Genomic DNA, 14,848 nt, shown 5'->3' with positions numbered 1-14,848 from the left:
AATCTATTAGATACTATAGAATTTAATATATATATTCGGATTATTGGTTGTCAATTTATCAAGCTGATTTTAAGGAATCTATTTTTAATGGAATTGTCCAAGTCGACAAGTATTAGCAAGCTAATATCGCAGCTACATGCAAAAGGATGCATATGATTATAAAATAAAAGCACATGGTAACGTTTCGTGCTATAAAATTTAGGGAATAGTATTTAGCCTGTGATATTTTATTGATTTCGATTATTGTTCTATTTTTATATTATATATTTTTTATCGCTCTATATATTTTTTGCTCTGATTTATTTTTTGCAATATTTGTCAATATATGTATCAAATTGTTCATGGTGTGCAATTTATTCTAATTCCTCAATACTATAGGATAAGTACCATATATATATATATTTATTTTTTAATGAATTATCAGAATTATTGTGGAAGCTCATATCTGAGCCTATAAAGATCTTTATGAGACTGTATCCTATTAAAAACCACGACCTAATTTTTATAATTATATTAAAACATTTCATGCTCTACCGACTGATGCCAAGCAGGAGGCTTATCATTATTTAAATATAAAAAATAACGTGACAAGTTTATCATATTCACAGGTAGGCCTACCCTTTTATTTTCTTTGTTTAAATGATCTGATGATGAACATTCCATCATCAAGTGTTCAAATAAAATTATAAAGAGTAGTCAAACAAGAAAAAACAAAAAAATCTATGAGAAGAAATTGCTGTAATCCACGTGATTGAATCTTAAAAACTTGAATATTTTTTAGAATTTGGAGTATTGAAAAGTGAAAATCATTCAGATTCAGCGCATGTCAGAGAAATAGACAAAATTGAATGTTTCGAAGGCCATAGTGTAAATGAGATGCAATGTAGAAAGCAGTACTATTCTGTTTACTATGGTGATGGGTGTCAGCCGCCCATACCATGTCGGCTGTTTTTCCCCTTCCACAGTGTCAAATCAAATCGCAGATACATAAAAATTTATATCAATGGATTCGCAATGGAATATGCTACATTGATTATGAGGTCATTTTTCTATGGAATCACTAGTTTGAAAGTAATCGGAGAAAACAAAAAAATTAAATCGAAAAACCTAAACATTTTTCACATATATTATTTTATTAAGGAGACTATGTTTTATCAAGAGAATAAAAATGACTAATATTGTAATCCATAATGTAACAAATCGAATAACATATGATAGATTTTTTTCAATCAATGGTTACAGAGATAATCGATCTCCTGTTTACTGTTTACTATGGCGGAGAGCCGCGCTGTACCGTGTCAGCTCTTAACCCTTCAACAGCAACAAATGGAAGCGCAAATACATAACAATATACATCAATGAGTTTGCAATGAGAGTGACTAAATCAACTATTTGCCTCATTTTACTTCAAAATTACTTGTTTTGCAGTAGATCGAAGAAAACAAAAAAATCAAATTGCAAACCCCCTAAATTTTTACATATATATTATTCTATCTAGAAAACTGTTTGGTCTATTGCGAAAATGAATATAAGCAATATTGTAGTCCATAATGTAACAAATTAAATGAGGTGTGATAGATCTGTTTCCAATCAATGGTTACAGAGATGATAATTGACTTTCCGTGATTTCCTGCATTTTTCAACTTTGAGGGGTGCTGGGGGGAAAGCTCCAAGGGCTTTCTTGAGACTTTTGGGAGAATGACCCTCTGGGAGGGTTCCATTAATGGTGAGAGATTCAGCTTCTATTTAATTTTTGGATCGAAATAGCTATTTATGTATTAAGAGCATAATGCGCAACTTTATTGCTTGGGCGAAACAGTTATCACGCAACATGAAGCAGAGCATGATAATTTTGCAAGAGCGATGAAGAAGCATCACATGCGAATTACATACAAAATGTTTTCTACAACTGCCCAAACCTGTTAGATTACTTATATCGGCAGAGTTACAATGACTGACTTTTTAGGTTAAGATCTGACCTTTTGGCGAGCTGCTTACCATCAGCTGATTGGCGAGCATGATGAAACTCTTCTGCACATGCGCAAATGATTCGCGAGCGTAAAAAGAATTCACTGTGCATGCGCGGATTGTTAGCAAGCAAAAAATTAGATTTTCTTCAGAAATAAGCTGTTTTACAAGAAGAATTGAGTATGTAAATTCTTTTTTTACACGCAGTTGTGGAAAAAACCTTCATTGACTGGACTAGTAGGGCTTGCCTACATCAATATGTACACCAATAGGCTAGCTACACTATATGTTTCAAGCATGTCTAAAATTTCATGTTTTCTGCTCAAAAAATTTCGACATTGATGTACATAATCATTGATTGAAAAATAACTATGGGTTGGATAAGAATGATTCAGACACCAATAGTAAGGGGACATTCTTATATTGTCTCACAATGTGTCTAAACTATTTTATACCTACAAACTATACTCTACTGGGTTTTTTCTGCTATACTCGGCTTTTGTCAAATTTTTCGACTATACTTGGCTTTTGTCAAGGAAGCCATGTTCCAGGATATCGTGAGTTCACTTGGCGTTGACAGATCTAGCCCAGCATGTGGGTTTGCTTGACTTTGAATTTAGATAAGCGTGGGTCGTGGATTGCATGAGTCTACTTTGCAGCAGGCCTAAGGCCGGTTACAGAGCTCGACTGAACGTCAGTGTGTATGTATCATCCTGACCAAATGCATCAATGCATCAGTTTTTCTGACTCACAAAATGGACACCTTTACAGATTGTTTGATTGCAGCTTATACTTAATTGCTTCATAAACGAAATATTGAAAGACATAGATATCAAGTTCATCCAATGGTCGCCCATAGAGCGTTTCAAAGACAATTAAGTACCATTATATACATCATTGCTTGGGGATGAAGATACATTTTTTAACTACCTCAGAAAGTCCATCAGGAATTTTGATGAGTTATTTCGAGCTTGTATCACCATTGGGAATACTTGCAGTCACTTTAATCTACCAATCGAATAAATGTGGAAAATATTAATTATTTATGATTATTTTATATGATTTTTTCAATAAGAATTCCAGAAATGATTGAAGGAATGTATAGAATAACTCTGAATTCAAATAATTATGACACTATTCATTGAATTCATCCATTATGCTATTCAATTCAATATCAGCTGATTGTGGGGCAGAGGTGTCAGCACATTGTTCATGTTGCAATCGGGCTACTGATCAGTACAGCTCTGGAAGCTTCTATTTATTTCAATAGTGCGTCAGTCGACCAATGGAATGGATGCGCACGAGCTCGACTGATGGTTTTTGTATGCAGTGTAAAACGCATGGTCCTGACCATGCACATGCGTGCCGTCAGTCCTGCTCTGAACGGATCCATGGAATATCTATGGAAAAGACAAGCACGACTGACGTATGCACTGACGGTCAGTCGAGCTCTGTAACCGGCCTTACACTGTACTGGAGAGGTCTGTGAACAGATGACACCAGATATTTGTGCATGAGAAAACTGCAGGAGTTCAACTATTCACAGAACAACTAGTTGAGTTGTTCGAATCAGTTTATAGTTTTGTCTAGTTTACTTCCTTGTGTTATAATTTTTTAAGTGATAATTTTTTAAGAGTTAATAATTAGGGATGGGAATCGGAAGAAAAAACATTAATGTTTTGAACATTAATGTTTTTTCACCTTAACATCAAAAGTGAAAAACATCGACCAGTAAGCATCAATGTTTTTGAACATTGATGTTTTCTAACATTGTTGTATTGCCCTATGTATTTACAGATAAAACCAAGGTACTTCTAGAATACAGGTATTCCAGGTACATTAATTAGATGATACTATGAAGACTATTTGAATATTTATTTTTTACCTTTGAGTGATTCAGATAGTGAAAATCAATTTCCTTTTTTATGTATAATTTAAAAGAAAAGAACAGAGCTTTTTAAAAGTAGTAGATAACAATAAAGAAATATTATTGATTGGCAGCAGCCAAACTCAAATTAAATTTTTTTCTCTAGGTAGGCTAATCAGACTTGATGGAGATTGATATTTAATCAAATTGAAAAAAGAAAACCCCATATTCTAAAATACTGTTTTTTTGATTTGAATAAGTGTTCAATATTAAACAAATAAAGACTGTATTTTTTGTCCAAATTTTTTAAAGAGAATAAATGTTAGAAATAATGATATTACTTTTTTTATTGAATGGACGACCTCTTTATTCAATTCTAAATAACTATCTCACCTTCACACAGGCCACAGAAGTAATGTTAATCTTCAAAAGTATCCAACAGTCTCACATAAAAATACAGAGAGCCTGATTGGAGAAAAAACAATCAGCAGGAAGTCAAAACTTATGCGAGATCTTCCACAAAAGTGATCTAATTTAACAAAAAACACTTAAAAGAATACTACACTAAATATGACAAAGATAATGATTATCTTCTGTTACTATTGCTCTATATTGTCACTATAAACTCTCTAGATAATCCTCTTCAAAAAAAAAACCTTATTCAAATTAAAAATTAGAATTGTTTTCACTTTGTTGGGAAAAACATTCAATGACCAATGTCTAGGTAAAACCATTGATAAGTTAAAAACATCGAACAGTAAACATTGATGGTAGAAACATCGATGTTTGATGTTGAAACATTGATGTTTTTGAACATCGATGTATCGATTCCCATCCCCACTAATCAGTATAAATAGCATCAAGTGTTTTATTAGTGTAAAACCCCATAACAATATATGGTTACATTATTTCTCAATGCTTGTCAATGCTGTTACCTTTGAAGAATTCTGAATAATTAATTTTTTTTCTTCCATATCCAGTGAGAGATTTATTGGACTCGTTATTTAAACGTAAACGTGGCAAGCACCCCAGTAAGACAAACTTCAATAGGTATGTAAATTGAATATATTTTGCTCAATCAATTCATTTCTCCACTTTGTCCCATATTATTGGGAAAGGGAAATTTCGAATTGGAAGCACATGCAATTATAACTTAAAATAGGGTCGCTTGATAGTCTACACACTACTAACTGCTAGGATTATGGCAAATGTGCTGACTTCCTACACAAATGGGGATGAGTTGATTCCCCAGCTTGTGACTGTGGTGCTACTGTGCAGAACATCAACCACTTAATAGATGCATGCCCCAGAGCCTTCAATGGAACATTTGAGATATTTTCAATATGATGGACCACGCTAAGGCATGGGTAGAAAACCTAGACATTTCTTTGTAATAAGAAACTAAAACAGAAATTCAAATCATGATCGACAATATATAAATGCACCCTCAACTTCAAGCGATATGATATATATATATATATATTTATAGCATATAACAGAAGACACTTTGAAGTTTGTAATATGAATTAAAACAGGAGACATAAATAGATTGAAAACACTTAAAAACTTACATTAGAAATAGGGGGAATTTTCGGAAACTGAGTTCCCTTCCTCAACCGAGCAGACTGCAGTTTGAAATCCAACGGTCATGTGACCACAGAGTACACACGGAGAGTCAATTGTAGCAGCAGAGACCACAGATTACGTGGTGCAGTTGGATGGAGAGAAAAAGGGTACAGATTCAGGAGACATTATGTGGTATTTAGGGGGCGGTTACTAACGGGATATTCAATATTTGAGTGGGCTATGAATAAGGAAAGGTGTAGCTTATGAATTGATAGGAAAGAGGAGATTTGAAATTAGAAATCAAAGAAGAATTAGACCAAAATTGAAGAAAGGAATTGTAGAATTGAACTAGAATGAACTTTATTTTTCATTTCTATTGAACATTTAATATATATTTGAGAGCTGTGGAATTTATTTAAATTCAATTGAACAGTTGGTAGCTATGGTAATATTACTGTCTGTTGAGACCAGGACTGGAAGCAGCTCCAAGCACCCAAATAAAAGCCAATTATTCCATCTTGTCATCTATGGAGGGGGCTGTGGGAGGAGGGTGACAAGGACTTTGACTTTGAAGCATTGGTCAAAGTTCTTGTTGTGCTCAGAGCCATCGGTAGGGATGGGTAGGGAAGTATTATTTTTAAAGGAAGCCCTGTGATTGTTGATCCGGAGGTTTAGGGCAGTGGTGGCTTCACCTATGTAGAAGGCAGGACAGAAGTTGCAGGAGAGGAGGTAGATGCAATTTTTGGAGATGCAATTACTGGATTGATGGATTTGGTGGGTGTAGTTGGTGATAGGACTGGTAAAGGAGATGGAAGAATCAGTGATAGGACAGGTTCAACAGCAGGGGCGTTTGCAAGGTAGGGTACCAGGTGGAGTTGGGATTCCATCAGAGGTGAGTGATTTGTTTCTACTGAGAATTTTCTCAAGGTTGGGAGGTTGCTTATAAATGAGGGTGGGTGATTGCATGAGAAGGTGTTTGGTAGAGGGATTGGAGGAGACGACATGGAACAGATCTTTAAGGACAGGTTTGAGGTTTTCAATTCCAGGGAAGTAGGTGGTACAGAGCTTTGGAGTTTAAGGGATTTGGGAATTTTTTGTGTTTGTATTAGTGCCAGTTTTGGAGGAGATTTGTTCCTATAACAACCTCCCAGGATAGTTACATTTCAGGAGGGATTGTTGGAGTTTTTTGAGGTACTGGTCAAGATGGTGGGGATCACTGCATATTTTTGGCCTCGGATTGAGAGGGAATGTGGGAGGGATCTTTTGATGTGGTAGGGATGGCAACTTTCAAAGTGTAGGAACTGTTGAATGTGGGTGGATTTGGTGAAAGTATTGGTGGATAAGGTATTGGAGTTGGAAAGGATTACATTGACATCTAGGAAGTTGATGATGGATTCAGAAATATTCCACCTGAAGGCATTGCCTGTGAGCACCAGTTTGGCAAGGTTTACTAGGGAGGAGGTTGAAGGGGTGGAGGGTATAAGTCGTGAGAAAAGGAAATGCTCAAGGGATTTTAATCCTTCAGAATGGGGGATGAAATTTTGAATTCTCCAATTCAAGTCCAATTCTTTTTTGATTTCTAACCTTAAATCTCCTCTTCCCTATCAATTCATAAGCTACACCTTTCCTTATTCATAATCCACTCAAATCTCAAATATCCTGTTTGTAACCGCCCCCTAAATACCCCATAATGTCCCCTGAATCTGTACCCTTTTTCTCTCCATCTATCTGCACCACGTAGTCTGTGGTCTCTGCTGCTACAATTGACTCTTCATGCATACTCTGTGGTCACACAATCATTAGATTTCAAACTGCAGTCTGCTCTGTTGAGGAAGGGAACTCATTTCCCGAAAATTTCCCCCATTTCTAATGTAAGTTTTCAAGTGTTTTCAATCTATTTATGTCTTATGTCTCCTGTTTTAATTCATATTACAAACCTTTAAGTGTCTTCATTTATGAGCTATAAATAAATAAATAAATAAATAAATAAATAAATACATATATATATATATATATATAATATATATATATATATATATATAATATATATATATATATATATATATAAATATAGCACATAACAGAAGACACTTGAAAGTTTGTAATATAAATTGAAACGGGGGACACGATATAAATAGATTGAAAACACTTAAAAACTTACATTAGAAATGGGGAAATTTTCAAAGACTGTGTCTCCTTTCTCAACCAAGCACAGACCACACACGAGTCTGTGCTCGGTTGAGAAAGGAGACACAGTCTCCGAAAATTTCCCCATTCCTAATGTAAGTTTTTAAGTGTTTTCAATCTATTCATATCTTGTCTCCTGTTTTAATTTATATATATATATATAATATATATATATATATAATATATATATATATATATATATCATTTATAACATATTGCTTGAAGTTGAAGGTGCATTTATATATTGTCAATCATGATTTGAATTTCTGCTTTAGAAAACACTTGAAAACTTTCATTAGAAATGGGGAAATTTTCGGAAACTGAGTTTCCTTCCTCAACCAAGCAGACTGCAGTTTGAAATCAAACGGTCCTGTGACCAGTCACACGATTAGTGCCAGTTGGATTGGTGCCATTTTTGAAAGAGATTTGTTACTGTAACAACCTTTCAGGATAGTGACATTTCCGGAGGGATTGGTGGAGTCTTTTGAGATACTGGTCAAGATGGTGAGGCATACTGCAAATCTTCTGGCCTTGGATTAAGAGGGAATGTGGGAGGGATCTTTTGATGTCATAGGGATTGCAACTATCAAAGTGTAGGAACTGTTGAGTGTGAGTGGATTTGGTGGGAGTAGGCCTATTGGTGGATTAGGTATGAGAGTTGGAAAGAATTAAATTGACACCTATAATTTGCTATACAGCCGGGCTATAAAGCAGATTTCCAGTGTTACTTTTCAAACTTGTATCAGAGCTATATAGCTGTAGCTATGTAGCTCTGCTATACAGCTCTGCTACATAGTGTTCACCTGGATTAAGGATAATATGAAGAAGTGTATCATTTCGGACTCAAATGACCAATCACAGAGCAGTATTCAAATAAGGGTGCTCCAAACCCTGCCCAAATCCCCTCACACTTTGCATGGGAAAACTCCATATTATAACCTCTTGTCTGGACCGGTTCTCCCACCAATATGGAAACTGCCATTTTAGTTCAAGTATTTATTTGAAAAAAAATTATGGGTGTGACAAATGTAGAATCCCTCCCAAACAATTCCCTATGCTTCATGCAAGAAGACTCCATTCTATAACCCCCTCCCTTAGATCAATTCTCCCACTAGAATGAGGACCACAATTTTAGTTCAAGTACTCTTATTTCTAAGAAAGTGAATATGCAGACATATCACTTTCAAGATCCTCCTTCCAAACAAGCCCATCCCTGCTGCCCCCCTATGCCACTGCCGCTCATCTATAGACTATATGTCTATAGTGGACAGTCGACTTCTAGAAGTTCTGTGAACAGTGGATTTTGTGCTCAGTAAGTTACATTGACCTGTCGTTATGTCTTTTCAAAAATAAATGAATAATTCATCAATTCAAAATGTCTAGAAGAAATCCTGAATAAACATAGAGCTCTCTGTCCTGTCATATCGTGACGTGTAAGTAGATATATAAGAGCGCTTCTAGCTCCTTGGAGGATGTGCAGCCACCCCTTATCTAACCTTACCTAACCCATATAAATTTTTGATTTTCGATCCTTATCATGTCATGACACATCTTATCTAATCCCTATGATAAAATAATAATATTTTCATAGATAATTCTCCCTTTTATCAATTTTGCATGTCAATAGATGTTTAAGGCAATTAATTTGATTAAGAGATGTTCCATGGCTGATAAGCCACCAAGTTAAGCTCCATGGGCTTGGTACTCCCTTCTTAAGGGTGACCAAAGACCATTGAATATAATTTTTGAGTTTGAAATTGGTTTGGAACCCACCTAAAGGTCCACTCACCTGATATCATCATTACCCGTGCACAAGCATGAAGCTCATGTGGGCATCATCTTAAGCCAGTGTTAATAAATAAGTGGGTGAGACTGTGGTAACCATTTCAAATAGATTAATGATAATGATCATTATGTCCATTTTCAATAATATAGCAATATGATGGAAAAATTATCTCACCTCTCAACTTTATTGGTGCCTACTATACCAAATAGAATAGAGTATTTTGTCCAATACCACTTTTTTATAATAGTGTTACAATATGTATGAATTCCAATATATAATATCCAACATATTATTTTCCATTTTGAATGTTCACTATGTGTGTATAGAGTAAGATAAGGTGAAATGGTCAACACATTCACTTACTATAGTATATGTTTTATCAAAACATGAATATCTCAAATTACAGAACTATATTTATTGCTAATTGAATTGATTACAATATGTTTCTCTCTTGGTCACCATTTGAAAATGGTTCAAGGCCCTTTACTTCATCAAAGTGGGGAAACATCAAAGGGGTATAAAAAGAGATATCCTTAATAAGAATATGAGATGAATAAAAAAATACAACTCTTCAAAACAAAATAAATCAGCATAATAACTGACTATTCAGATAATAATATTTACAATAAACAAGGAAATTCATAGATATATCTAGCAATCCTGCTAGGATAATTTGAAAATATGACTTACTGTAACATTTTCTCATTGAGAATATCCCTTTATCTCAATATAAATTCGCTCTGCTTTTAAAACAAAACAATACTTCCAAATAACATTTTTTTCAATCTCCTCAATTGAGACAAGAATAAAGACTATCAATATAAACAAATATTTTCAAAGACTTAAATAATTTTCATGATAAATGTTTCAAATTTTAATCATGAATAAAATAATAGTAAACCAGCAGACTGCTTTTCAATGCAGCAGACTGAATACCTTCTGCCTTCTCTATCTCATGATTATCCATTCTTATTGGATACATTTTTGTACATAGACCAACAAATTACAGAATGATCCCACTATTGGCTCATCTTTGAATTTACCCAACACTTTCTGGTTTGCTAGTTTATTTAGCGTATGGCAGTATACACAACACATTTATGATCACAAAATTCGAAAAAAAAGGAAACAATAGAAAATTCATATATAAAACGAATAAAAATATCTTAGTCACTTTTGACCTGGAAATTAGAGGCATGCTTCCAGGGTATTTAAGTAGGCTATTGCTGGTTTAGCCATCAGGAAATCTTCATGTGCGCCCATGTATGCTGATCTGGGACACTCCTTCACTATGTGTCTCACAGTCTGGACTGCTCCACACTCACAGAAAGGGGAGTCAGCCTTCCCCCACTTATGCATCAGATAGGCACATCTACCATGATGAGTTCGTACCCTATTCAATGCCGACCATGTTTTACGAGGCAAATCGTAATCGTAGATTGTTTGCTAGTGAATAACATTGATGGTCTTGTGGGTAGTCAGATGTGTCAAAGTGCTCAATCATTTTCAATATATCATCATAGAGATCAACTGTTACAATTTTGTATAGTAGACTGTCTGTGTCTGTGTAAGTTAGCTTTATGGCTTTTGGACCATATTTTGGCAGCATTACATCATAGTGAAAACTATACATTGTTGTTTTGGAAATGTCTAATACAGCTTGACCTATATATTGTCACAAAGTGAATTTTTGTGACGGACGTAGAGCCGTCGACTAATGTATAATTTAGCAAATTTATTCTATTTTAGAATTAGAATAGGGTCGACTGCCGGATATATTTTGTTAGATTTGCAGTTGTGTACATGCACATCATCACCATCGTCGCCAATCCCTATGAATCAGCAGCAGCCGTATCATCAAAACGATAAGCGGCTACCGAGTCGGGTTGGTATCATTCTTCATGAAATTTCTGGAATAGAAATGTTGTTTACCGGACTGAATTAGTGTAGCAATTACTATCATTGTCATCATTTGCTGCACCCTTAACATCAGGAGCAGCTGAATCAAACCCTGTCACATGACCAGTGGCGTGATCGTCTTTTCAGACTCTCATTGGTCAGGAAGCTCTTTTCCCCCAGCCTCCTAATTTTCAGCGACCCGGTGCAGCTTCAAGAAGACCTGGGAGAGAGAGAGTTGTTCGGTGAACGGGTTCGTGTACGGCTGCGTTCTGTGCGGCGCTCCCAATAGTGGTGTACTAGAGGGTTAATATTCTATTCTGTATTTTAGTGAATGGAATATTGTATGTCGAATTGCCGACTGTATATGAAGATAGAACTTCCTGGGGGATTTTCTTTCTTGTGGGTTATTTTTCCTAAATTCGTATCACTGGGGGTGAACGAGTTATCCTTGGTTTTGAAACCTGTAAGGGATCTCAAGTTTGTGCTACAAATATTTGAGTGGGAAATTTAGCTAGGCTCTTATAGCGGGTTATTTTTGAGTACTTAATTTATAAGTCTCGACTCTGTCGCTTCACGACGTTTTTAATTAACTTATAATACGGGAAGTGGGAATCGGTTCGCTATTCTCCGTATCAGTATCTACGTCATTTCAGGTAATTGTATGTCAGGACTGGTAGTCCGTATATTTTTCCTTCTCTGTAGTAAGGTGGCCTTTAGTTTAAAGAGTAATTTTTCTCCATTGAATTTTTATTCTTGTAGGGAAATCCCTGTCCTTTTTGAGAATAGTTTTACTCAATTAATTTTTATTCTTGTGGGAAAATCCCTGTTCCTTTTGAGAAAAGTTTTCTCGATTAATTTTTATCCCTGTAGAGAGATTATTATCATTTATGGTAAATTTTCCTTGCTTAGTTTTCATACTATAGAGTGGCCCTGTATTTTAAATTTGCTTAGCAGTTTCTGACTTGCTGTAATTCCAAGTAGGAAAAGTCCAATCCTTTTCCTAGAGAACTCAGGCACAGCTTGAGTTCGTCCTTGTCGAAGTTTCTAGACTGCGACGTCCATTCTCTTTCTTTCTCTTCACTTTCCCTATTCCAAAATCCTTCTAGCTCTCAGGTACAGCTTGAGGACTTCCTCGCCGAAGTTTCTAGACTGCGGCATCCTTTCTCTTTCTTTCTCTTAATTCTTCCTGTGTTAAAATATTTCCTGATCTCAGTTCCAGATTCGAGATCGTCCTAGTCGCGGGTTTTCAGACCCGCGAATCCTTTCTAAAATTCTTAGAAACCTGTCTTCTTTAATAGCAAATATTATTTGCTGGTTTTCCCTGTGGAAAATTCATGAATTTTCCCGTGATCTCGGTTGCAAATTAGAGATTGATCTTGTGGTAGTCCTTAGACTGGCAATTACTTGGAAAAGTCTATTGAAATCTTTTCCTGAATTGGGAGTCTCTGACTCGATATTTTCCTTGTGGAAAATCCTGGAGGAATCCTTTCCTACCCTGACAACGACAGACTGTTGTCTTCCCGATATTATTCTACAGACTGTGTCTGTTAAAAATCTTTTCTATCCTCTCATAATAGTCGACATACTGACTATTAATTTAAAAGCGTTTCGGACGATTGAGAGTGATTCCCATACCCTTAAGGGCAGTCACAGATTGGCCCTTAATAACCGGCGCACAGTCATCAGATTAGCGCGGAAATCCTGTTTAGCAGTTTCAGAATTGCTGAAAATCCTTTCGCAGCTGCAGGCTCGCGATTCAGAAATCCGACACCCGAAACCTTATCCTCTAAACTTTAATTACCACATTATTGAAATTGATATACTGTATTTAGCTAGCAGGTCCAGCTTGCTGAGAGCTAGAGCGCAATTCTCAGATTGTGGATTATTGAGCAGATATTCATTTGCTGTAGAGAATAATAATCTTATTATTGATTCTCTGTTCCCTATACCCTATACCATATACCTCATACCCTGCACCCTATTCTCTATAGCTTACACCCTATACCGTGCCCTACTTAACCACATCTCAAATACTACTAATAACTCCATAGTTCCGTCATACCTTTACCTCATAGCTCTCACCTTAAACCCCATAGAAAAACCACATCCCGGGCTTGCAGGTACAGCTTGCTCGCCGTCAATTCGCAGTTGGTTCAGATTGCGTACTACCTTTATAAATAGAATTATTGGTAGGGATCTGATAGTCAGATCCGTCTCCTTGTATAGGGTTATCTTAATCTCCCTTAGCACCCACCCTGTATTCCAAGAGCCGAGGGACGAATCGGCCAGCAACGGCACGGGCAAACACTCTTCCCCTGAAAGTAAAAATCTCGCGAAAGAAGCAGAGGGTAAAGAATCAGGATAGAGGGAGAAGTGTAGGTCCAGTATCTCCACCAGTCAATACGGTCACCGACCCCGACCCATACCTGGCTGTAGCTAGTCCGCGTCGTAGCAATACTTCGCAATTATTAGGAAACCTAGAGGGTGGAATAGGTCATGCTAATAATATATTGGCTTATTAAACAGAATTTCTTTTGTTTGTGAATGGATAGCTGCTAGATTTTCACAATAAATGATTCTATCAATAAATTCAGGCTTTCTGATCATTTTTTCAATTTTTTTACCACTACATACCAATTGCATGTTCATTTGATTCCTAATATTTTCCATAGTTTTCCCATACACTGAGTTAACATAAAGTTCATAAAGATCCTTTTCAAAAGCATTTTGAGACAAAGTACAGAGTTTTGTATTGTGTTCAATGCATGACTGTAGCCATAATGACTGTTTGAATCTCAACACACGATGAACTTTCACAATTTTTAACCTGTGTTCAACTGCCTGCTCCAATGCCATGTAGTGAACTACATATTGCTTTGGGCTATTTACATGTGCACACAACTTTTTTTGATCATTTCCTGTAGATATCACTTTAGGTAGAAATGGCAGATCACAATGGTCTTCATGAAGTGTTTTTGGATATTCCACATCAACTTCAACTATGTAAGTCATCACCACCTTGTGCATTGAGTAGATCATTTGCACTCAAATCAACCCACTGGAAGTCTCCAGAAGGCATTGGTCTTGACATTGTCAGGCCATACAAATTATTACAACCTCTGTATGAGATGAAAACACTAACAGCAGTTGAATCATATGTTTCCATGTATTTGTTATTGGCTTTTATATGTTGGTGTGAAACTTGGCATAAACCACTCTGCATTCCTTCCTCAACCATCATAGTTTCCTCATAGTCAGTGAGAAGTTACAGTTGGATGCCTGTAAAGTGCAGCATTGCATCCCAAGACAGACCAGGTAGAGTGAAATAATATGACATGGGTCTAACTTATGTGTCTTCATTGTGATGCTTCTGAAATTTCCCAACACATCAGCTAACAACAACACATCAGTCTATAAATAATGATCACTATATTGCTCTAGTGTTGTGAAACCAAACGTATTTCAAACCTTTGTTGCAAATAATCTTCATCAGTCATATCTGTTTCTGTCAAATTTAAGTAAAACACTGATTTTGGAGGTAGAGATATTTCATTCAACTTTTCCAATCTTGTTAC

The 14,848-nt window shown here is 35.9% G+C and overlaps 1 protein-coding gene across 2 annotated transcripts in view; it reads left to right on the top strand.

The window, feature by feature from the left end:
- LOC111044827 (serine/arginine repetitive matrix protein 1) overlaps positions 1-14,848 on the top strand; it is a 165,686-nt gene that overhangs the window by 53,294 nt on the left and 97,544 nt on the right. For both annotated transcript variants that reach the window (XM_039440711.1, XM_039440712.1), the window contains exon 5: positions 4,816-4,885. In XM_039440711.1, the coding sequence (XP_039296645.1) occupies positions 4,816-4,885 (70 nt within the window). The remainder of the gene's footprint in view (positions 1-4,815; positions 4,886-14,848) is intronic.

Source organism: Nilaparvata lugens, chromosome 14, assembly GCF_014356525.2.
Source record: "Nilaparvata lugens isolate BPH chromosome 14, ASM1435652v1, whole genome shotgun sequence".
NCBI classification, from domain to species: Eukaryota; Metazoa; Arthropoda; class Insecta; order Hemiptera; family Delphacidae; genus Nilaparvata; species Nilaparvata lugens.
Note: the sequence above shows the minus strand (reverse complement) of the source record. Positions and strands in the feature narration are given on the sequence as shown.